Genomic DNA, 24,163 nt, shown 5'->3' with positions numbered 1-24,163 from the left:
TTAGGTGGCGTTTTCGTCTCATCCGAAAGTATTAGCTACCCTTCCGGGTCCGGTCGAAAGCTTGAGGACATGAAGTAACCTTGCTTTCATTAGAAAATTATAGGGGACGTTTTTTCTTTATACCGAAATTTTTAGGAGACCTTTTTTAACAATAATCGCAATATCTTGGTATTAAAATGTGAATAACACGAGCTAAGAAAATCGTAGATAAGCTATTAGAAAACCTCCGAAGATTTTAGACGAATGGAACGGTCATTCAGAAATTTTTAGCTATTCTTAACCTTTAGAAATTTCTAGGTAACATTCGCTCCTTTGAACAGTTATTTTAATGAGAAAAAAGTCGCTGGGTGCCCCTGTTAGAATCCAGGATCTGGGTGTAAATCAGTTATTTTCGGACATCAGCGTGTTTAATATTTTGCAACATCTGCTATATACAGTCTTACGCGCTCGAGCACGATCAGCTGTCGTGTCCCTTGACAATAGTATAAAAGACTTTCAAGCAGTTTATTTATACATTTTACATTGAGCCAGATATCTAAATTAAAAGCCAAAATTTGACACAATTAAAATGGAAAATGAAGAAAAGTTTTTAAAAAAGTACGTACGACGATACTGGCCATATCGGCCTACATTATGTGTAGTATAAGTGTTAATACCACTAAACTTTTGTACAAAAAAACGTGACTGAATTGAGAGGAAGAGAAAATAAAAGATACGGACGCAAAGATTAATCACGTTTGGAAACCAAGTGATACGAAGATTTTTTTAAAGTAAAATTTACAATTTCACCATTTAAAACCAAAACAAACCATCACGATAAACTGATCCAAAATAGAAGCATTAAAAATAAGTTAGACCACAAGCGAAAGGAAGAAGACATTTCTGCAGCGTTAAGTTAGGCAACCGTACAATAATTGTCTGTTGCTGTGTCAGGGCGAACAGCCGACCACCAGATCGGGACGGCGGAATGAAGCGAGAGTGCAACAGTGTAGTTCTGCTGAAACTCTCACCTAATCCCCAACCCTCTTCCCCCTCGGAAAATGAGCTGAAGATGTGACTGGCGAGGAATGCGACGAGGCACAGGATTAACAAATCATCAAATAACCATACCTTTTATTCTAGGCATAAATATCCAGCGTCTAGGTACCATTCAAAACTTGACAAAACTACTTCAGTTCTTCAGTGTCTATGAGAAAGGTTGCAGAACAAGCCCTTTTCACTTCGTAACTAATAGGAGCACAACATAGGCTTCCAAAATTAAGTTCAAGGCAATCAAATTAAATCGGTTTAATACCGTGATATCTTTACTCCTGAGCACAATACTGGTTCTTATTTACTTTATTTATTGCCACAATATTGTCGTTAATTGCCGTTTCAGCAGCCAAGGTATTTTCGCTTTAATACGTAATAGACTGTATTGCTCAACTAAAGTGTAGGCTTAGAAGGTTCTTGATAGAATGCCTATAAGGGTTAAACAAAGTATTATTTAATGCCCTTCCTTAATTTTCTTGATTTGGCATTTATTTTGTAATTATTATTTAAAATTTTCCTCGTGGATCATAATTATATATTTCTTCAAGATATTAAAGATATAAATATCCCTGTTTCCATGATCTCAGTAGCCGGATATTGACCAATAAAACCGAGCTACTTACACTTAAATTGTGCCTGAGAATATCATCGACACGGCACTCCAAGCAGTTCCGCGGTTTCGGCTACCAAAGATTCTGGCACAAATCTAGAACAATTAGCACAACACGTGGGGAGACTTTTGGTAGTTTGGTTTGGTACCGCAACTGCTCTTCTTCTTGTTGTTTTTGTTGTTGCTGCTGTTTATATTTTTGCAAAACGATGGCATATATATTGCTCTTGTCCCTGTATAGTTATAACCTTATTAAAACTCTACGCTTGGATTTGGACGAAGTCCACTCGAGTCCTTTTAATATAAAATCAAACAACTATACATACTTATGGCTTCCGTCCAAGTGTGAATGATATGGACTATACTATCTCATGAGCGGATGTTTTCGAAAACGACCTCCATAGAGAAGAAGTTTGTCGACGATGAATATCGCTTTTGCTTTGACAACAGTTAATGCCCGACACTGTAACTGGGATTGAATTTGTAGCGATAATACGAGCTGCCCGGGCCAGGGGGGTACTCAACAAAGTTTTATATGGGGAGGCTCGCCCCGTGGTCCAACCCCTTGCCCTTTTACATACCATTTCTGGGGAAAAGGGTAGCCCTTTTGGGCTTTTTACAGACCGAAATGACAGATTTCCCTGCCATTTCATATACTTCAACTAGTGAAACCCTAACCTTTCATGTACCTGAAGATTGAAAGTGGTATCCCTTTCGTGAAGGCCCGTATAGGCAGTTGTAGGGAGGAACCCCCTCCCCCGCGGGGACAAATGAACCCCCGTTTAAAAACGACATGGAAACTATTCGGAAAATTGGAATGAAACCTCTAAAAGAGGCTAATCTGAACGTCGCTCAGGCTTTGTAAGGAGATCTTACTCCCGACACAGTATGCTATAGTTTGTAATGTCTCGACGCACAACAGAGTAAAGATCTTGGCTTTGTTGAGCTACGTGTGAAACCAAAACCTCTGATCTGGTTTGCATCGGATATGAACATTTTGACCTAATCTGAATGGAAATGAGCTGAGGGTGCAAAATAAGTTACAACAAAGGCGCCCGGCTGAACGACTGTTCCCTATCTTCAACTAGCATGGTGTTCATCAGTATCGCAGTCTTTATGCCATCTGGAATAAAGGTATCGTGAACGATTACGGGCCTTTTTAATGCTGTCTTGTGACTTCTTGATTTCAGTAGTTGGTCATAGCATAAATGCAAACGCAATAGAAACGCAACTGAATTTGGTAGAAACTGAGACTTTTCAAGTTCGAGCACACATAAAGCAATTAAGATGCAACGGTTAACTCCATAGTCCATAGTTCCAAGATTTAGAAATGCTACCAGTCAGTGAGTACTCAGCGAAACACTGGCAATTACTTTTTTTAATTTTTCAAAAACTGTCCTGACACCCTGCTTGTTTGCATCGGTTATTGTAGCAATGCAGTACATAGTACAGTTGTCATGAAATCACGTTTTTCGTTCGCCCACACCCTTACAAATATTAGGCGCTAGAGATATATGTAAACGGGTATTCTACGGGATCGAAGAAAGAAGTGTTCTTTTAAACCCTCAAGTCGAAGTAGTTTATGAAATTCATTTATTCGCTTTCAAACATACAGAATTTAAGACGACAAGATCGCTTTAACCTCGCCAAAGAATAGGGAATTGGAAAAAAAAGTCACCCCATCTATAGCTTTCAGTTTAGTTAGATATCAAGCTTAGTTAGAAATCGGCAATAATTCATGATCACGTAAAAGATCTTCAGAGAAGTACTTAGTATAATCTACTTTGTTAAGTAGATCAATTGAAAAAAATTACTAACAGCTCTATGAGTAATACCAACTTACCTGCTAATTCCCCTTCCTCATCTAAGTGTAAGCTGTGATACCCCGATGAATTACGCATAAGGAGGTACAGAACCTGTCACACACAGTAACGCTAAAATATTTTGATGAAGGTCATGAGATAAGGGATTGGGAAAAAACAGATTAGCAATAAAACACGACTGTTTTCTATTCCACTACTTATTTTAGAGTCTTTGAAAATTCTATAGCTTGAAACACGTTTTCTTTTTTAAGGTGAAGAATGAGAATATTGCTTTTAGAATAAAATTATCATTGTTAAAGCCAACATTATAGTTGTGGCTAAAAATACTGTTTCTGTGGCTGATACGCGGCAAAAGAAGAACTGGAGGGGTGCAATATTGCTACTATAAATAAAGTAGGTTTATTTGGCATGTTATATAACCGTTAAAACCGGAAGCTCATTTTCATAATGTCACTGCCTAAATGATTGCTGAGTACAGCAATCTTGTTTAAATCGTCTGTGATGTAAACAGGCTCTTACATGACGTCACGTCCGCCATATTGTATCCCAAAACAATACGACGGCGGCAATGTTAATGTTGGTGTCCTAAATGACCTAAATCAATCCCTTAGACTTACGTGGGAGTTGAACCTTTCTATTACATAAGCAGTTTCTTCCGTACCATTACATTTGCCAAGCTGCTGGCCACGTGAGTTAAAACGATCTATTCGGCGAGATTGGCGCCTACAAAGTCGAGCGCGGCCCAGAGGGGAGCTGGTCACGTGGGGACGGGGAACATCACGTGACTCCGATCCGAGCGGCTGCGAAGGAAACTAGAGGAGAGTATTTAAATTCCTAGACTGCAAAACAGTCCGTATTTTTACGTTAAACATAAGGTCTGGAACGAGGCGGAAAACAGAGAGCGAGACTAGGGAGAGACGCTAAAAATACGTTTTTTTTTCCTACCGCCTCACACTCCCAGCTCGCGCTTCGCGCGCATAAGACTCTCACGCCAAGCTTTACCGATTTCTGTACTGATTTTGAGAAAAAAACCGACTGTTTTGCAGTCTATTCAATTCCCAAACACGCTCGCAAGTTACAGAAAGTTTATAGACGCTGATGTGACAAACCAAAAGCACGTAAAATAGAAGGCAGCAAATGATACCTTAATATTGCACACACCACAACATTTTATGCACTTTACTCAGACACTAACTTTATCCCTGACATGTTCAAATTCAGTTCCATTATTTGAATGAACTCTTAAAACAAACTACATGTTACAATAGCCAGTTTAACTGAAACTGATATCTCCAGGACCATAGCCTGGGCACAGCTACCGCCTCCCCTCAAAAACTCGTAGAAATGGGTGGTTTCCCTTCTCTCCCCGATTTCTTTTTAGGGGAGGGGTGGGGGGGGGGAGGCAGCTGTACACAGGCTATCGAGACCACAACGAAAAAAATGCTCCATATTATGACAGTCTGTTCTCTTTTTACAATACATGTACTTCGACGTTTAAAATTATTTAGTTACGTTGTGACCATTTCACTGTTAGTGGGTTGGCCAATACGCGAGCTCTACTGGTCCTTTCAAGTGGAGTTTTCATGCTATCTTTCCTCGGCAAGGGCCTCGGTACTAGCGGGCTTTTCCGATAAATGCTTGTTCAGTCCTCGTCTGTTGCGGGCGATCTCGACTGCGTAGAACTGGATCCTTGTAACTACAAATTAAAAGGTTAGAAGAAATTCATATCGTACCCTTTCACTTCCGTATATAATCACAGAGACAAGAAATTCTGATGTTAGAGCTGTGCACAATACCCTGTGGTGTCACCATTGAAATAAAACCTCTTTGAAAGGCCATTCACATGGTGCAATTAGGTTGAGGAAACAGCCGACGTCATCGACGACACCTCTAGTTTCCCGCGAAATGACGTCTGAGAAACGAGCCAAGAAATTCCATACTGATGACGTGTCGCTTCAAAGATCTGGGTAGCGCTTCTGATTGGAAGAAGCAAATTTTCAACCAATCAGAAGCACTAACAGGTCTGAGTATCGTTCCTCGGACGTCATTTTGCGAGGAAACCACAGGTGGCGTCGCTAAATGTCAGCTGTTTTCTCAAGCTAATGGTGCAATTGATTGAGTAGTATTAATAGTTCTATCGTTTGATAGTCTATAGACAAAACCTTGTCGTATTTCCATTCAAATGAAACCTTTGGCAGTACTTTCAGCTGGTACTGTTTGTAATCAGTATTTGTTAAGAATGAAATTTACAATTTTTCTTTGAGTCACTTGGCAATCTTGGGATTGGGAGGGCAGTAGTGCTCTTCAGTCGTTGTCCACTAGCATGTTTTCGACTTAAATCTAAACTTGTAAGTATCAGCCATTTTGTGGTTTTGCGTAAGACTGGGTCAGTTTTGTATCGAATTGCTCCTTAGGGGTTTTTCGGTGACGCAAACGCTTGCAGGGGAAAACTGGGTTAAAAATCGTCCCCCAAACCAGTCCCATCCTACACACTACCGACCCAAATCACACGCAACCTTAAGACGGCTAATTAAAAGATCATTACTCACCTAAGATGGTATTTTCTTCATCATAGCCTTTATTACAATCAATTCTGAAAAGAAATACCGAAATCAAGAAGAGGAAGACATCAGGGAAGCTAATATTACTATTACTAAGGTGGCTCTCGACCCAAGAACCGGGCGCTTGAATCATGTTTTCATTTTTAGAGTTTTAATTTTCTTTTTCTCCGTGCAGAAAGTAGATTTGTGCAAAAAAATATCTTCTGCTACTATTAAAATAAACCGAGACACTTATTCTAAAAAGAGAAGTTAAAAAACCAGTGCAGAGTATCATAAGTGAATATGCTGTTTTCAAGTCAAGAAAGAAGGCATAAAACTTGCCATGATTGAAAGTGATGCGTCCAAAGCAAGCTAAGATATAGCTCTTGAAAGTCGTGTAATTATTTTACATCCCTTTGCAAAATTTCACGACATTGCTGAGCTACATCTTCAGTAGCTTTCAACAAATCACTTCCAAACTAGGCAACTTTAGGCCCGGTTCAGACGCCGAACTTTTCATGAGCCGAACCTAATACATTGAATTAAGTACATGAAAAGTTCGGCGTCTGAATCAATTAGGAACGCCTGTTTCAATTTGGAACTGCTCAGCCGTTCTTTTCGCCTGGCCTGGCCAGGAATTTCGCCTTTGGAGCGACTTTGGAACGGCTTTGATTCAGACGCCGAACTTTTCATGTACCGAACCTAATGCATAAATTATTATAACGTATTTTGTAAGCAGTTTGACCGAAATGAGCATTTTTCGCCTTTTGAACTTAGTTCACCTCCAATTAAGATCGACTTCTGAATCAATTCAGTCGGTCTATATAATTTGGGTCGGCCTTAATTCGAATTAGGTTCGGCTCATGAAAAGTTCGGCGTCTGAACTGGACCTTAGTGACCAAATGGTGTTCTTTCCAGCAGCGTCAATGCATTTCCGCTAACTGGCCCACGTCAAAAGTTGAAATAGTCGTGAAAAGCCCAATTCTTAAAAATTTTTCTTCGAGCCCGAATGGGCTCTGAGTCAATAGCCCATGAGGCCGAAGGCCGAATGGCTATTGACTCAGAGGCCATGAGGCTGAGAGGAATAATTGCTTTCCAACTAGTTGGTCAAAAATATCGAGAATAAAACGATTTTAGCTAGTTAAAGCTAGACTTTAATCCTTTTCTGCCGCCAAAAAGCCCGCGCTTTTTGCTACTAGTGGGCTATTACATATAGCCTAGTAGTAGCTCAACCAATCAGAATGCAGCATTGATAATAGACCACTAGTTGGACTTTACTAAGAAAGATTAGATCTTGTCTTAGATTTTGGCTGCTCGCATCTAGCCTTGGTGTAAGGAGCTGTTAGATGGGATACGTTTCTCTTGGTTGGATAGAAGATTTACTCACCTGAGAAGGGTTCCAAAATTGAAGTCTTCTACCTTCCCTTCATACATGTTACAAAATGGTCTCCATTTCTGAAGAGATACAGAATAGTAGTGTTTTTTATATTTATTAGTGCGTTAATTGTTATGGACCTAATAGTTATTCAGTTTGATAAAAACCTAGTATCAGTAAATGTGTTTTTGGTAGCCACTTGCACTCAGATTGACCAGTTGCCCATAGATTTCTTTTTCCTGTTGTTCTCGGAGGATAGGGGTTGATACAGGTTTTGAAGAAGTGGCCATTTTTGTGTAACTTCCTACAAACCGTGCCTAAACCTGAGAACATGTGTCTGTTTGGGTTTAACTAGCTCTGAAGTAGGTTTGACTGGCTATAGTTGGTATTTTTGTGAGCAGTTCTATTGGCATGCTTGATTCTGGAAAGATGACAGAGCTGAAGATCACAGCTGTTACCCTACTGAATCACACCTAACTCATCTTTGGAACATGCACAAACATTTTCGCAATTTCCTGTAAAACTTAGTGTAAATCTTGCTTGAAAGTAGAGGAAGTGTTGAGTAACAGAAGCACCAGTCGCAACTGAGTCACAACTAAGGAATCAAATAAAGTTGTGTTTAACCACGAAGCAAAGACCTGGTAGCCTGCATAGCTTAACCCACCAGCTGTGAGTCCCAGTGTGCCTTTCACTTTTGCTGAACAGGTTGTGCCTTAAAAATATTGCGAGATGAAGGGTCTAGATGGTTACCTGTTGAACTTCAGACATGACAGTTACTTCACGTAGTTTGATCACAGGTACCCCAAGGCTGTAAGTGAGAATAGTTGCTGTGTAACAGAAATATTACAAGGGTTTGGATGGGGATTTAAGCAATCATTATTTTGAGGTCAAGAAAAGTAATAAAAAAGCCATCAGAATTTTTTAGCTAATCTCCTCGTTTAATTTTTATGGTGTGGTCTTAGCATATTTGGCCAATTCAGAGCGATTCCAGCAAGTTTTAGTTCTGCTGTTGTTCTCTCGAAAAATATTACAAGCCTCAATAAGAGAATTTAAGAGTTCATTACTTAGAGGTTTAAATAATGATTGCTAAAATCCCCATATAAACCCTTGTAAATAATATTTTTGTTATGCAACAATGATTCTCACTTGTGAGCTTGGGGTACCTATGGTTTGATACATGCAATCCCGTTTGTGGGTGTTTTGTTCCGTCTTTCTTGAGAAATTGTATGGAACCAATATCCTACATACAATGAACATTCATATTGTTTAGTTTACCTACCAGCTTAGCATCTTCTGATTTAAAGTCTTCAACTCTGATGACATCCACCTGTAAACAAAACAGAAATATAAATCACCTGTCACTGTTCAAGGAGAAGCTGTGTTTTTTTACTTAAGTAATGAGTTAACTGGAGGTGTGACACATCCTTGAAAGAGGATGCAACATTTGAATTTGCATTTGCCCTAGGCTTAAATTTGAATTTGAATACAAAGATGTGGCAAAGAAAACATGATGATGATGATGGTGGTCTTTTGTAGGATAAACGGCCAGTCATCTGTCAAAATTTTATCTGCGGCTGCTGATCAAGCGTTAATTTTGATCATTGATTTAATCATGAGCTGAATGAGAGTTGTAAATTTTGTTTAAATTATCCATGATTTTTCTTTGTTTGGTTTCATTGAAGCTTAACTACTGAAGGCTTCTTTTTTTAACAGTTTTCACTTTTTTCTTAGGGATAGTTGTAAAATACCTAATATTTACCTTTAAGGTCTTGAAATAACGTTTGAACTGCCTGTATATATCATCATCATACCTACAGGAATAAGGAAAGAGTAAGTATTTGACACAATCAGAGGAAAAAACGCTTCCAGTTCTTTGATGTGATTGGGAAGCCTAGCTTCTTTATGATAACTATAGGTGCTGCAAACACTGTGACGGTTGACTTGACTGATGAAAATAATTTTGTAAAATAAATTTAAAAAAAGAGTTCTTTAAAGGCACATCTGAATGCAGAACTAGTCACTAATGCATTGCACTTACTTTGTGAGGCGAAGTCTTGATGCATCCATTGCTGAAATAAGCTGCAGAGATAAAACGTTAATAAAAACACACGTACATTATTAACAGATTCCATGCTGTGTCCTGATGCAATAAGGAGAGGCACAGTCCTTAGGAGCTCAGTATACTGAACGTTAACAATAATAATGATTTGCACAGAGTGTATGGTCTGTCAACTGCACAAGTAACTGTCCGCAACAATGCGGCAGTATTGGACATGACTGTTGTACTGTATCTGGTGTGGATCCAGGGGTGGTTCAGGAGGCTCATTCAAATCCCCTGAACTGAAATGAAAGGGTTTAAACACAAGCAGTTTCTGACAAAAGACATTTTGATACATCGCTAACAAACACTATAATATGTCAACTTTTGAAAAAAAGACTACCATGATGAAAAGGAAAAAAAGTAACATTGATGGAGGCGAGTCTTTTCCTTGTTTTAGATGCCCTGTCGATCCCATTTTTGAGGAACTCAAGAGTGATATTTTAGTGCACACAGCCAATGTTGTCGAAACAAATTTATATCCGTTATTTCAGATGTATTTTTTATATCGGTCTCAATTTGTGGAAATTTTTTAGAGAAGTCCATGTTTAAGATAGCTAAAAACAGTGGTTTTTTCAAAGGCATGAAAGAACCCACAACGATCCTTTAAAACACTGGAAAGCACCTTCTGAGGACCTAAATTTCCCAATTTTCTGGGGTGGCATGCACATGAACCCCTTAGAGTGGTGGACATTTATCTGAACCCCCCTCCACTAAATTCTGGATCCACCCCAGCTGAGTGTCTTACAGTTAAGCTGTAGACAGCAGATCAGGGCAAACTGTAACGTAACAAGAATTGGAGCCAACAATCAAGCCACAGGCGATTCATTTACTGTCGTACTGAGATTGTTGCAAAGGTATTTAAGTCTGTTGTTGGTGACTTGGAAAATGTCCTAATTCCTACACATCATACTATGAGGAAAGTTTTTTGTTTTTGTTTCCTGTTCTTTGAATACATCCTCGGAGACCCAGGGGCAGATAGTGGGGGCAAGAGAAAGTCTAAACGAAGAAAACGAACGAAGAAAAGTAAAGAACGGCGAGAAATTTTTCTGCCCATTTAGACTTTCCCTCGCCCCCACTATCTGCCCCTGGGTCTCCGAGAATGCATTGAATAAAACAAACACAGTCAATACCCTAAAAATACAGAGAATGAAGGGGCCATAGAAAGTGTTTGAATTAACAGGGTGTCTGTATTAAGCAGGTCATGTTATTTAGGTCAAAAAGAAACCTTTTATTATAACAAAATTCCAAAGAAATAAAACAGGACATTAGCATCGTCAATTTAAACGTCTCTAACCATCACAAAGCCATCCTCCCATGGACTTATTCCACAGAAACACTAAAAAATCACTCATTCTTATACTACTTAATCAAAAGCATTCTCTGTATGACTCTTTTCACACCATAATTGTCTGAAATTGACGTCTACAATTCACCCTATCCGGTCTACTGTAGTGCTGGAAACATCCACATGCTGTCAAATGGAAGTCCTTTTTTACCTTCGAAAAAGAAAGGTCCATCACAGCACACAGTTGATAATGAAGTGTCTGCATTATCAAGGTTGATGTTCTATGAATCTGCTGATTGGGCAAGAAAGTAGTCTCCATTGTCCACATTAATGGGTGTCCGTATAAAGCAGGTTGAACTTAGAAAAAATGTAAGGGCTTTCCCCACGGACAAAGAAAACTGTTCATAATGACAAGGTGTCCGTATTAAGCGGGGTTCGATTGTAGATTTTGTGACCGTATATCTGTTCAGTAATAGATCACAAAGAGACCTGCGCCTTCCATGTCACTTTTATGATCTTGGCATCATCTGTGACCTATTACTGAACAGACACACAGCAAGACGGAATCTATTTGTTGAATACATGAACAAGCAATAATCTTTTACTGTAACACAAAATGCTGTGCAACCCCAGTAGTTGCACAAATTTGTGACCCATATTGCCAACTTTAATACAATAATACAATAAATATGATGTTTTAAACCAACTACCTTGAAGTATGTTTCAGCTTGATGTTGTGCTTTCATTGCCCAAATCATTTCCACTTCTGCCTGCAAAAAAACATATTACATCACTTTAACTACATTCAAATTAAGATCTTGAAAAGTGTAATACACTTGACATGGTCACCACCTGACGGCCATTTTCTGCTCTAGATCATTACAATGACCACTGCCACTAGTGGATTTCAAGGCTCGAGCACAACATTACAACCTGTCAATCGCCAAAAAGGAAGCCTTAAGACGAATTTCAAAATGCGGAGACATGGTCGTCAAGCCGGTGGATAAAGGTGGTGCTGTCGTGGTATGGTCACACCTTCTATACATTGCTGAAGCAAATCCTCAACTGTCCGATGGCAGATTCTGCGAGCATTTGGATCATGATCCTCTTAAGGAAAGTCAGAACATGGTTAAATCAACAATATTTGAAATGATTACAGACAACCAGCGTCCACCATCAGCACCATCACGATTCTACATGTATCTGCTTCCTACGATCCATAAAGCAGGCAACCCTGGTAGACCAAATAATTATTTCTGCATGTTGTCGTCCCACCGAAAACATAGCTTTCTACTTGGATCAGATTATGTGTCCCCTTATGCACAACCTTAGCACCTATGTAAACCAATGATTTCCATTTTGACAACACAATGACTGGCAAACACTTCCTCTACACTATGGACATAAAAACAATATATACTGTTACCCAATAACAGTGGCCTTGAAGCGTTATCTTATTTCCTCAACAAGCATCCCACTCTCGACCCACCTACAAGAGCATACACGCACACTACAAAGTTTTTTTGAGTGTTTTTTTTTTCTTTCATGGCGTATGCAAACCTTTCACTGTTTCCAACGTACTTGTGACTCCACTGATGAAGGGCCAGGCCCAAAACGTTTGCAGAGGAACTCAAACCACAAGAAAGCACTTTTGTCCATTATTTTTTGTTGAACATTCCTTTACTTACCGGTACGTAATACAGTTGAACCTGTCCCAAAAGAACAACTAGACATGCCTGGAGGACACAGCTGAGAGGCCACTGTTTATACATAGACACTGGCCCCTGCGGGAGGTAGGTATTGTGGGGCAAGGATAGATCATTCAACAATTAAAAGATGCCTATTATAGCACATATTTTACATCACAACAAAAACAAAGTTAGAACCTTGCACTCCGTGTCTTCTACGACATGCACACGTGGGATCGATTAGAACAATACCAACTGACTATACTCACGTTGTTTTCATATCTAGCTGCGTCCATATCTAACCCTAAGCCACCTTCCATGACGCTAACGATTCTGGATCAAAACACTACGAAAATCCAAACCTAGAAAGGAGGTAGAACCCAATTTAGTGGACGATTTTTTCAATCGTTACGATGAATCCACCAAACTGTAACATCCGGCATGACAAACACGTTGAGGTTACTACTTCATGTAAAACTTTGTAAAACTGCTTTTGACGCAAGTTCGTTCCCAGGGCCCGAAAAGGAGCCGTGAGAGAAAACCCTGGGAGAGGAGATTAGAGACCTTCTTAGATTCGAGGCAGGACGAGAACGTTTACGAGTACGAGATTTGATTTAAAGTTTTTTCGCCTATTGTCAAAAAATAGACACCCCTCAATAATTCATGTACTTTTCTTTGTTATTTACCAGAAAAGTATGCAATGTTATCGTCATTGAAGGATAAGCCCTCTCAGGGCTGATTGCAAAATGCTAAAACTTGTAACGTTTGATAACTTGTAGCGCCACTACGATGACGCTGCATCACGCGCGAGAACTATTTACTATTGAGAAAATCTGGTACTCGTAGTCGTTCTCGTCGCAGAATCTAAAGGTCTCTATTGTCAGAGGGACAACGCGGTCAAACCCGTCTCAGGCGCTTTCATGTTTCAAGTAGTGGGCGCAAGAAAGAACGAGCGCGCGAGAGGGAGACACGCGTGTCTCCCTCTCGCGCGCTAGTTCTTTCTTGCGCCCACTACTTCCAAGCGCCTGTTCCGCAGGCTACAATTATACAATTGTAGGCGTTCAGATCGTGAGGACCTCAAAGAGATGTGAGCAGGAAAAAAAGCGAAGGGGTAGGAGGTGACTGTGCGGCGTTCGTGCCGCACTCAACTATAACAACGCCTGGAACAAGCCAGTGGAAAGATGGGCAAGAATGGATAAAGTAATTTAAATAGCGTACATATCTTTCCTCTTTCTTGCGATATAGAGCACCTTTTCGTTGAAATTGCTTGGCGCCAGAGCAATCCTTTACAAGGTGAAACGCTTGGTTGCAACCATTTTTATCGGGCTCCTGTTTTTACTTAACACCAGCTTTGACGTACTTTGGTTAGCTTTCGCAAATTTCTCTCCACTAACGTGGGTAAAGGTACCTGGTGCAGTTATGCATTCCAGTCGCACCCATCCCTCCCCCGGGAAATTGTGGCACATTTGCGCCCTTAGATAGTGCGACCCGATATCGCGCAGGAGTCGGGCATTTACCTATCTGGGGCTACGGCTATCCCGAGCTTTGACACGCAAGTGGTTTCCGTGTCAGTTATGAACGTAGTAGGCGGATTATAGGAATGGACCAGCAGTTTGCCACAGATTGGCTTCAGGTGGCTTGTCCTGTATATAAAGTAAAAGATTGGATAAAGTCGATAAAATTCTGTCTCCAGTGGTTCAAACTGGTGGATTGTCCTGTCCACCGAAAAAATTACTATCAAGTGGAAAGCACACACACTGGTTCAACAAACGTAGACTGTATACTTCCTTTAAGCGTTTTAATCTCACTTTATCATTCACAAGTCAGCAATACACGTTGCTTCTACGACCTAACTAACTTATAAAGGACACAAAAATTAATTTGCCAAGGCCGGAAGTTCACACCAGGAGGCAAAAATCAAGATCAAAAGAGTCAAATAAAGTTTCATTTCATTACTCACGTTCTAAGACAAGTCAAGGGCACTAATTTCCTACTAAGCGTGGGTCTGTTTGACAATCATTGTACTAATCCTCTCATGTGCGGTTTTCCCGTGTAAGTACCCTACAACATTGCTTGTAGGCTAAAATATTTCCTGTAACGTTAACGGTAGTAAAATAATGGCGTACTATAAAAAAAACTACCACAAATATAATGAAACAAATAAACGCTTCACAACACTTATGATCCCGAGAGTGGAACATTTGACAGCTTCCTCACAGCGTCCAGAGTCGCGCAACAGCGCATACGGCCTGCGTGGGCACGTCTCCGTGTCAGTCTGCACGTAAGCTACGCGACGAGGTAAAAAGAAGGAGAGATAAAGACGGAAAGAGGAAGATGGACTTCTTTTATATATATTTTTCATTCTTATTTTTTTCGCATGGGATTCCGCCTCCTCGTTCCTTGCGGCTTCACCGCTTGCCTCTCACGCGTGCTCTCGATCCACTGTGACTCAAAAGAAAGGCTAAGAGACTGCTCGCAAGGCATTTAGCAGCTGAAGTGTCCCCATCCCCGGGAATTTTAATAGTGATCCAAAAATGCTCGAGATTAGCCTAGTGGCCAAGGGCTCAGCTAGAACTAACTGATCCATTGAAGTTTCCTGTTTACCAACCAACTCTTCGTTTACCATCTTTGATTGTTTAACTATTTTATTGCCTAGAAGTAAATACCATATTAGGGACGACCAGTTGGAAATGGTTCATTTCCGGGCCACAGCTGCATCCTTTCCTTGTTAAATGAAACTAATGAACTTTCACCTGAAAGGGAAAAGATGACGGTAACTAATAGTGAGAATATTAGAAGAGCCACACGTGACCTGGAAAAGCCACGGGAAGAGCTACAGGAAATGGGAAACAAACAGGAGAAGCGACCGGGATCGCTAAGACAGAAAACCAGGGCAATCAATAACCGAGAACCAAGGGAAAATAAGATAAACCGTGACTTGTGGCTACTACTGTGTGCAGTCTCTCTTTTGCTTGAAAATCAGTGAGCAAGTGCGATATGTAACTTCTCAGAACCCGCTGCTCGCGGCTTCGCCCTATGTATGGTCACATAGCGCACTCGCTCACAGATTTTCGAGTGGTTACAGGGTTAAGAAAGGGGTACCGTGCGAGAAATCACACCCTATTCTAGGAAACGTCAGGGGCCCGGGACGTAATATACAGTGGCGAAATAGTTCCAGACATCTTAATTCACGGTTTCTGATTGGACAGAAATTACTTTCAACCGATACTGAAGGCAGTCCAGTTCTGGCCCTCAACTGATAGTAAGGACGCGCGCCCGAGAGTTGTCCCGTTCATACTACTGGCCTTGCTAAGGTTTCATCAGTAAAACTAATACACTCCTGGATTTCCAAAGACGGAAACTAGTAGCCCATGATGCACTGATGATAGTTTCCAACTCAATATCACGACCTCTTTGGCCGCAGGGTGCCCCACCCCCAGGGGAGAATATCCTCAGTTTGGTCAATAAAGAGAATGCGGACCGGACCAGGGTAAATATGTCATAGGGGTGAGAAGACAAACTGCAAACTATTCTTTTGTGAGTTCTCTAATGTTCAGTTCACATATCTGCAAATTAATGCACCCCCTCACCAATTGACCACTCCAGAAAATACCATAATATACCATAATGCTCTTCGTTTGTCACCCCAAAATTTGGCATAAACATTGTGTTCAGATTCCCTTGGGGCTATTTTAACTCCCAAGAGAAATTGAAGACAATGCTTATGCAGAATGTCGGGGTGAGAAACAAAGAGCATTATGGTATGTAATGGTATTTTCTGTCAAGGAGTGCCCCTGGGTGGTCTCCGCGGGACACCACAATCAACGCAGGCTCATTCTGCATCGATCAGACAAAAGACGGCGAGACATTTTTTTGACGCGAAAGAGAGCCACGTCTTCAAAAGTAAGTCGCCTTTAGGGTTTTATTAATTTTACTGGCGGTCAGCTGTTATTGCCTGCTGGCAAAAAGGTGAAACTGGCTGTTGCAATCATTAGCTATGTATATAACGAACATAATCTAAGGCTTGTTTGTTTGTTGTTGTCGGCTAGTTCTGCTTCTTGTAAATACTGAACGAAGACAATATATTATACTCCCTTGACGAGGACTAGGAAAATGCCTTGGTTATTACATATGTAAGAAGCACCATTGTTCACAAAAGATGACTCGCTGTACGCATTTGAAACCTTTCAAAATTAAAGTGTTTGGTAAGCATTTTGGTGTTTGCGTGAGCGATGACTTGCTTCCGCCTTCCGGGAAAAATTTGCGAGAGAGTGGTCTGTAATTATTTCATTAACGATCGTCAACAATTTCGATTGATACTATCTCGAAATAATCCAAGTAATTATTTCACTAAAAGATGGCTTCTAGATCTTTCGTTGAAGGGAATATATGTTGAAAAAAAAAACAGCGTTCGTTGTTGATCAAGCATTTGTAAAATGTGAAGTAAATCACCCGCGCATATTTAATTAATGACCCCAAGTGCTTATTCGTGACATTCGACCTTCTTGCTTCGGTTTTCTCGGCTTTCATTTGAACCATATGATTTCATAGCTTGCATTTTCGTATGGTAATGTCCATAGGCTATTGTTTTTAAACTAGTAAAAGCGAAAGTGAATGTTTTTTTGCCACTGCGGAGGAAAGCGTGATAGTTCACACCCCCAACACTCCCCAATACGTCATCGTAGAGAGGCCATGTTCGCTTTCGAACACATTGACGTGTTCTTTGTTAAAATTTTAGTTAACCTTTCATTTGTAAAAAGACAAAACATATTTATTATATTTCATTCTCATTTCAATCAATTGTAAGCAATGTGATCACTCGTAAGGTTATAAAACAAAATTGGTTTGTTTTTGAAGCAATTAAACCGAAAGTGAAATTAACATGGCAGACAGCTGCAGTCGAAGTTAGCATTGTTTTTGTTTTTTGAGGAAGACATTACTTCAACTGGGACTAACTAAAGTAGCTCACGGTACTGTAATCTGTTGGTGTTCTTTATCCTCTCTCTTTTCATGACAATGTTTTTTTTTTCTCCTGCTTAGATCGGACATCGTGCAAATTTAAGGCCGAAAATATATGACACAAAATACTTTGAAAAGCAATAACCCATCGAGGAGGAATAATGAAAATTACAGAGTAATGAAAATTCTATTAACGATGTGTTTTATATTAATCTACAACTTCCTGGAAGGCAAACGTTTATTCAGATACATTTTGGATTCGCAAAGTTTTCTCAAGTTGTATACTAATGAGTATGGAGGATCAATATGATATTTCAAATGAAAAACTACTCTTGTGCTGTAAAATTTGTTTCAAAGATTTCAATTTAGAAATTTTTCACTGGCGTGTAACTCTTTGTTGTTAAACGTTGAAATTTCTTTGACGTTTTGATTGTTGACTGTTTATGATAAATAAATGTTACCTTGAGGGGTAGCCCTAAGCAACTGAGATCGTTCCTCAGAGATAAATATTCATTTTTCATTTCATTTCTAAAAAAATGATCAGCATGACATAATTTCTCAATTTTAAATAATAAGACTAGGAAATAATAATAAGTGTAGGAAGTGAATTATATAAATAAGTGTAGGAAATAATATAGCGAAAATGTTTGTAGAGGTAAGGGCTTCATTAAAAGTGTTGTCCCACTAGGCACCAAAATGTAAGGACCTTCAGAGGCCCATAATGCCATTATTTTACCTTTATAGTAAGCAATGATAATATATTTTTATCATGATTTTATTTCTATTTGCAGTTTTGATGAATGATTAGCAGATGTCAAAGTAGACTAAGATATTCTTCACTACTAGCCATTAGTAATTCAGAAAAAATGGACACCACAAATCCTACAAATGTGGCATCAACAATGGTTATGGTACCCTTTTGCAGTGAACATCCTGCAGACCCTGTGAAGTTCTTGTGTCTAACTTGCAACAACATGGTATGCCGGAACTGTGTGGTGAGAGAACGGCACAGAAACCACAGGTACCTTTCCATCATAAATGCAAGTGCTAAAGAGCGACAAGCTATCCAAGGGAGCATAAACAGTACAAAGAAAAAGATGGCAGCTCTTCGTGGCTCCATAGTTTGGGTTTCAGAAATGCAGAAACAAGTGGAAATAAGAGCTTCTGAAGCGGAACGAGAGATTGACCACCTCATCAACCAAAATATAGCAATCTTAAACGATAAACGAGCCCGGCTTAAAAAAGACGTCACTGTGTTGCGTGACAAGAAGGTTCAAAAGCTTGAAGATCAGCAGGAAGCCTTGAAACATGCTTTGGAGGATATTAACAAGGGAGTGGAATACACTGAACATGCTTTGGGCCGTATGTCAGACATTGAAGTTGTAACTATGAAAAACCAGCTTTCTGGAGTACTGGATTTTAACAACTTTGCTCTGCAGTGGGAACCATGTCGCACAAGCAATTTCTCCATAGAAGTTGACAACTCTTTAGCAGTCAATGCTATTGTTGACAAGATGGCACATATAAGTGATAAGGATATTCAGGAGGGTAGTCAGTATTTTTTGAGCATGCTGGGAGGGAAGGATGGTGAGATTTTTACCTCAAGGTGTCAGCAGAGGTCCTACTTTGTTGTGATGACAATGGATAGGCACAGAAAAACAAACAAAGTTGTTCCAAGCTTAGTGAAAGCACAAGTCACTCTTCCAGGTGAAAAAGAGCCACAAAATGTCATGATGGGCAGTGAGAATGAAAATCACACATTCTCATATCACCCTACCGCGCAAGGTACCTATACTTTACAAGTGTCTGTCGCAGGACATCGTATCTCAGAGAATCCAATACGCTGGAAGGTGGACTCTTCCGTCTATATTCTTGACTCTGACTGTGCTGTTCTTCCAGCTGAGGTCTACAGCCAAGAGCAGGAATCACTAACAGGATGTTGGTTCACACATGGTTGGCATTCATGGCAGGTTCGAATTTTAGCTCCTGGCAAGCTCAGAAGGTGCTCTGACACAGCAGCATTCGAAGTAGGTGTCACCAATGGTCATCGCACCTGGTGTTGGAGCGATGGCAAGAAATACTATCCTAATTCACCTGCTATTGTCAGCTCAATCGGTAACTGGCAGTGTGGGGACTTGCTTTTGTTTTACCTTGATTTGGATTTCAAACAACTTGTCATCTATAATCAGCGGTCAAGTGAATGGGATGCTTGGGATGGGATTCAGGTCCCTATTCGCCCATACCTCAGCCCCCAGTCTAGTAAATACTTTGGAGTTAACTAGACTTACTGGTCATTAAGTGATGAACAATCAGCACTGTTCAACGTTATATTGAGAGTCCTGGCAAAGCCATTTTTATAAAATTACTCACGTTATGTGAACAAAGGGCATATTAAGTACATGTGCTAATTGTTACAAAGAAGTGGGTGGTGATTACAGTTGACTCGCTCTTAATGGACACCTCTATAAGATGGACACCTCTGTAAAACGGACACTTAGAGTTGGTCCCTGCCTTTCTTTACTCCCTTTGTTTGACTCTCTATAAGGTGGACACCTCTCTAAGACGGACACTTAGTGCCCGTCCCAAAGGTGTCCGTCTTAGAGACAGTTGACTGTATTGCTAAATAGTATCTGGGCTTTGTGGACTGCTACGACAAGGAATAAAAGTGTGAACATTCTGAGGTGAAAAAATAACACAAAAAACTTTGTGACTAATATCACTTGAAATGTTCCTGAGATAATTTTGAGGTTGGGTCAAAAATGTCCAACACCAACAATCTTCAATGTACAAGTAGAACCACCAGTGAGGTACTTAAAACCAGCATAGCTGGTTCCATCCTTAACATAATTTGAAGTAAAAAACTTACATAGGTTATAGTAAGCTAAGTTAAATGAAAAAATTTAGGTTAAATGTGTATGAAAAAAAATTATAGTGAACTTAGAAAGTCGAAATTTTACAGTGCAGCTATATCTAATGACAACAAAAACATTATTTCTAAAAATTATGTTGACTGTATTTGCATCATAGCAACAACCTACAAGGTTAGTAAGTTAAATTTCACCCTGCCAGTAGAGTCTTTCTTTCCCTTGCTAGAGACAGAGTATGGTGAAATTGAGTAAGGCTGCATGAATTAAGTAAGATCTAAATTTGTTATGCATGTGCGGCAGGTTATTTGGAAATAGTTTTCAAACTCAGGCCTAATAGCCATGCGCTTGCTACAGGAGGCTCGGTTGTGACTGTCGTCTTATCAATTTGCTCAAACTCCAAAAACCAATTTGATTAGAGAAAACAAGATTGACTACTCCAGAACCTGGAGCTGTGGTAACTTGAAAGGCTTGACGCGATTCAGGCAGACCCTCCTTTTCTCATCCACGATCAAGAAGAAGACAAAAAGGAAACTGTGTTGAAGGGTTGTTAAATTTAGGGTACTATTATAAAGATGATTTATGTGAAGACTCAAAGATTAGATCGTTATAATACAAAATGGTATATGGACTGGCAAGTAGAGTCTAGTTATGGCAACGTTAATTCTCAATGTAACAGTTCAGTGTTCAAATGCAGACTGTCAAACTGGATGATTATACAGATCCCGTTACTGAACAATATAATGAATATTCAGTATTAATTAAATTGATTTTTTATCATAAATGCTGTGAAGGCTGCCATCAATGTTGAAAACATTTGTCTTAATATTTGTAGTTACTATTAGTGGAGTATTACATTTTATAGGCAAGGCCAAAAAGTGATTATTCAAGTATTTTATGTGGTAGCTAGGAGAAATTGATAAACTGCTAGTGACATAATTTGTTCATAAAATGTAATGAGGGAGGAATTTATGATTAAAATAGTGTGTGAAGATTTTCATAGTCAACGAAGATTAATTCTTGCTTCTATGGTAGTTCCTTCATTCTGTCCCTAGCCACATCACCTGATTCATTCCCCGAAATTGGGGCAGCGGAAATATAAGCATACTCCATAGTTTGAGGATTATGAATAAGTCCTAAAAAACATGTACTACACTAAAAAGACTAAAAAAGAACTGAAGTCATGTTAAAGTTATCGGAAACGCTAAATAAACTCGCGGGTCATAACCACACGGTAGAAAAGGTGTTTTAACTTCGATAAAACACTGATATTAGAGTGTTCACTGGAGTGTTTTACCCAGGTGAAAACACCTTGCTGGCGTAGATCGCCGTACCAGGATATTCGAGGACCAAACATTACTGAGTTCCTGTTACCTTCTTTTCAAGCTTTCCGTCCAAAATCAAGCGGCATTTTGTACTTTCTTTCAAGGTTTGGTAAGGTTTGTACAAATTCCTTGTTATTCACCCTGCAAGTACTTTGTGATCCTCCGCACTTTTTTGATCCACGGTCATCCACGGGCAGAACTTGGAGCCCGAGAAATCACTCAGTTAACAGTTAGACTGGTTAAACTCAGTTGTAGGTCGCATTGGGTCCAGACTCCTGAGCGGAATGCAATATGCATGCTTTGCGGGCGTATAGTCATAATATACAGCAGAATCCGATTCAAAATATTTATTTCACTTTCAATTAAAAAGATAGCAATACTGCTTAAAAACATGTCTGCGGGAAAAAAGTATTACACAATAAGATAAATCAATCTAACAAATAAATCTAACTACATATGATACATTTACAGCAGCTACAGCGTGCAAAGAAAGTGGTGTCCGATAGCCGGGGCTATTGGATTTTGCTACCGGGCTAGTGATTTCTATTCTTAACTTACCCGACGGGCAAATGTGGTTTTGGGGGGGAACTCAAATTACAGAAGAACTGTAACCAATGCTCATCAAAAATATTTTTCGGGTTAGTTGAAATGACTTTTGGGCTAGTACGTGCTAGCTACAGCTTGCCCGAATGGCAAGCTGTAGAACTGACTTTCTTTGCACCCTTAGGTACATATATTGATTTGCATGTGAATTTGGCGAGAGCAATGATATGATAGACCATAAAGAATAAATAGTAACACACTATTAGATCGGATCTAATAGGAAGAAAACGGGGGAGCTGATCGAGGGGAGTGTTTCATTCTTCTTCGGCCTGACAGGTGACTATAAGCTACGCCTGTAGTCACTTGTTTGGGAGCCCCCCAATTCCATTTGTCAGAACTGACGGGCCAGACCATTCCCGTAGTAACGAGAATTTCACTTTTAATCGAGACTATCCAACCAGATCAGTCAAATCTTAAATACTATGCACGAAGGAGATGGTTTCTTAGCAAAAACCGTTTGGGAAAAGCCTCCCGCGTCAAAATGACTGCTCCAGCCATGGTCTGGCCGGTCACTTCTGACCCTGGGAAAGCGCCAGGAGAGCGCCCTGAGTATCATGTGTTCACGGCTTCCCACCTCCCACTCTAAATTCTCCTCTACCACAACCCTCAGTTTATAAGCAAGGCCTGATACTCAGACTATTCTTTTCCGAGGGGTCTTGCAACATGAAATCCGATGTCGCTTCTCCTCCTTTTCCACGGAAAAGGTGAAGCGACCTCTGGCCGTGCTAGCCTTCGGAGTTTTCTTGTATTTCTATGTTTAGTTCTTTAGTTGTTATCACTAAGAAGAAACCTAAGGGGCATCATGACCGTCATACGCCCATTGTTCGACATTGTTTTGTGCATTACGCTCATGCTTTGATTAAACTATGAGTTGTGTGCTTTGCGCTCCTAGTTATAAAACAAAATCTCCCTTTACTTGTCCTTCCTGTAATCTCCTGCAAGTAGACTTAAACCCGGCCTCTCTCCTAGGTTGAAGCACTGCATTATGAAAATCATCAGAGCGTCGTGCAATACTTCTCTGACTTCTTGGTCCCTAATTTACGTAGTAAAGAATTGCAGTCGGTGATTCCTATTAAAAAAGTAAATTTAAATCCGACCTTCAATTAAAAAAAAACACACAGCCTCCCTCACCCAATTTCCCATACCCCACCCCTCAAAAACTATGAAATGGTCTATCAAAGGCGGGATTTAGCACTCGAATTCTCTAACGCGTCTTACTGTAAACTACGCTACCTCGTATTTATAAGGTTAACTCACTGATACACAAAGCTGTCCCTGGCTGAACAACACCCTGAATGACATCAGTTCAGTCCGGCCATCAAACTAAGTTTGACCGAATTTTCCGGCATGTGACACAATCAAATATAAAATTGGCATACAGTTCATTATTATAGACCACCCGCTTCACTTTTACGGGAAACTAGCTGTTGAACCATGCCTTAATTTACTTAAGAAACGTCAGACCAAGTTCACTTCAGCCTATTCGTCCTTAGCCAAGGACGCTTTTCAAACTCTAACAGTTTGTCCATTTACTGGTATAATAACGGCTTTTCCATGATTAGTTCACTATAAGTTGTTTTTTACTGTTAAGAATTATTATTTTCTGCCATTACAAGTAGTACGAAATCATAATGACATTGACTACCCCTTGACTACTAACTTTTTGATCCAGCTTCACGCTTGGGCGTAGCCAGGTTTGTAAAATGGTGTTAGTTCGTTTGCGTCCTCATCTAGTTCTCCATCACTAGACATCAGTACTTTCTTTCTTAATGTTGGTTTTCTTTCTCCCATCTCAGTGTTTGTGGTATTGAATTCGCTTAGTGGATAAACCTCCCCGGTATCTACAAAGCCTTCACTCCTCTGTCGTCTCTTTTTTCTGATAGCCTATGTAAGAGGAAAATAAATATTTCAAAATATAAGAAAACTGCTGAGATAACCTGATTGATCCAAAAATTTCA

General features: G+C 39.9%; 2 protein-coding genes across 2 annotated transcripts; one reads left to right on the top strand and one right to left on the bottom strand.

Annotated features, from left to right (window-relative positions):
• Positions 1-4,614: 4,614 nt before the first annotated feature.
• On the bottom strand, positions 4,615-12,906 carry LOC140933726 (protein PBDC1-like). The gene is made up of 8 exons (XM_073383345.1): positions 12,724-12,906; positions 11,477-11,536; positions 9,419-9,459; positions 9,140-9,191; positions 8,660-8,707; positions 7,393-7,460; positions 6,015-6,058; positions 4,615-5,161 (listed from the first exon to the last, which is right to left on the bottom strand). Exons 1-8 carry the CDS (start codon positions 12,772-12,774, stop codon positions 5,052-5,054), a joined length of 474 nt encoding a protein of 157 aa, XP_073239446.1. The 5' UTR covers positions 12,775-12,906; the 3' UTR covers positions 4,615-5,051.
• A 5,284-nt stretch (positions 12,907-18,190) lies between these two features.
• LOC140933722 (E3 ubiquitin-protein ligase TRIM45-like) lies at positions 18,191-20,306 on the top strand. Its single transcript, XM_073383340.1, has one exon. The coding sequence runs from the start codon at positions 18,214-18,216 to the stop codon at positions 19,693-19,695; it is 1,482 nt and encodes a 493-aa protein (XP_073239441.1). The 5' UTR covers positions 18,191-18,213; the 3' UTR covers positions 19,696-20,306.
• The last annotated feature ends 3,857 nt before the right edge of the window (positions 20,307-24,163 follow it).

This window comes from Porites lutea, chromosome 4 (genome assembly GCF_958299795.1).
Source record: "Porites lutea chromosome 4, jaPorLute2.1, whole genome shotgun sequence".
NCBI lineage: Eukaryota > Metazoa > Cnidaria > Anthozoa > Scleractinia > Poritidae > Porites > Porites lutea.
The sequence above is the reverse complement of the archived record's forward strand: the minus strand, read 5'-3'. Positions and strand labels throughout refer to the sequence as shown.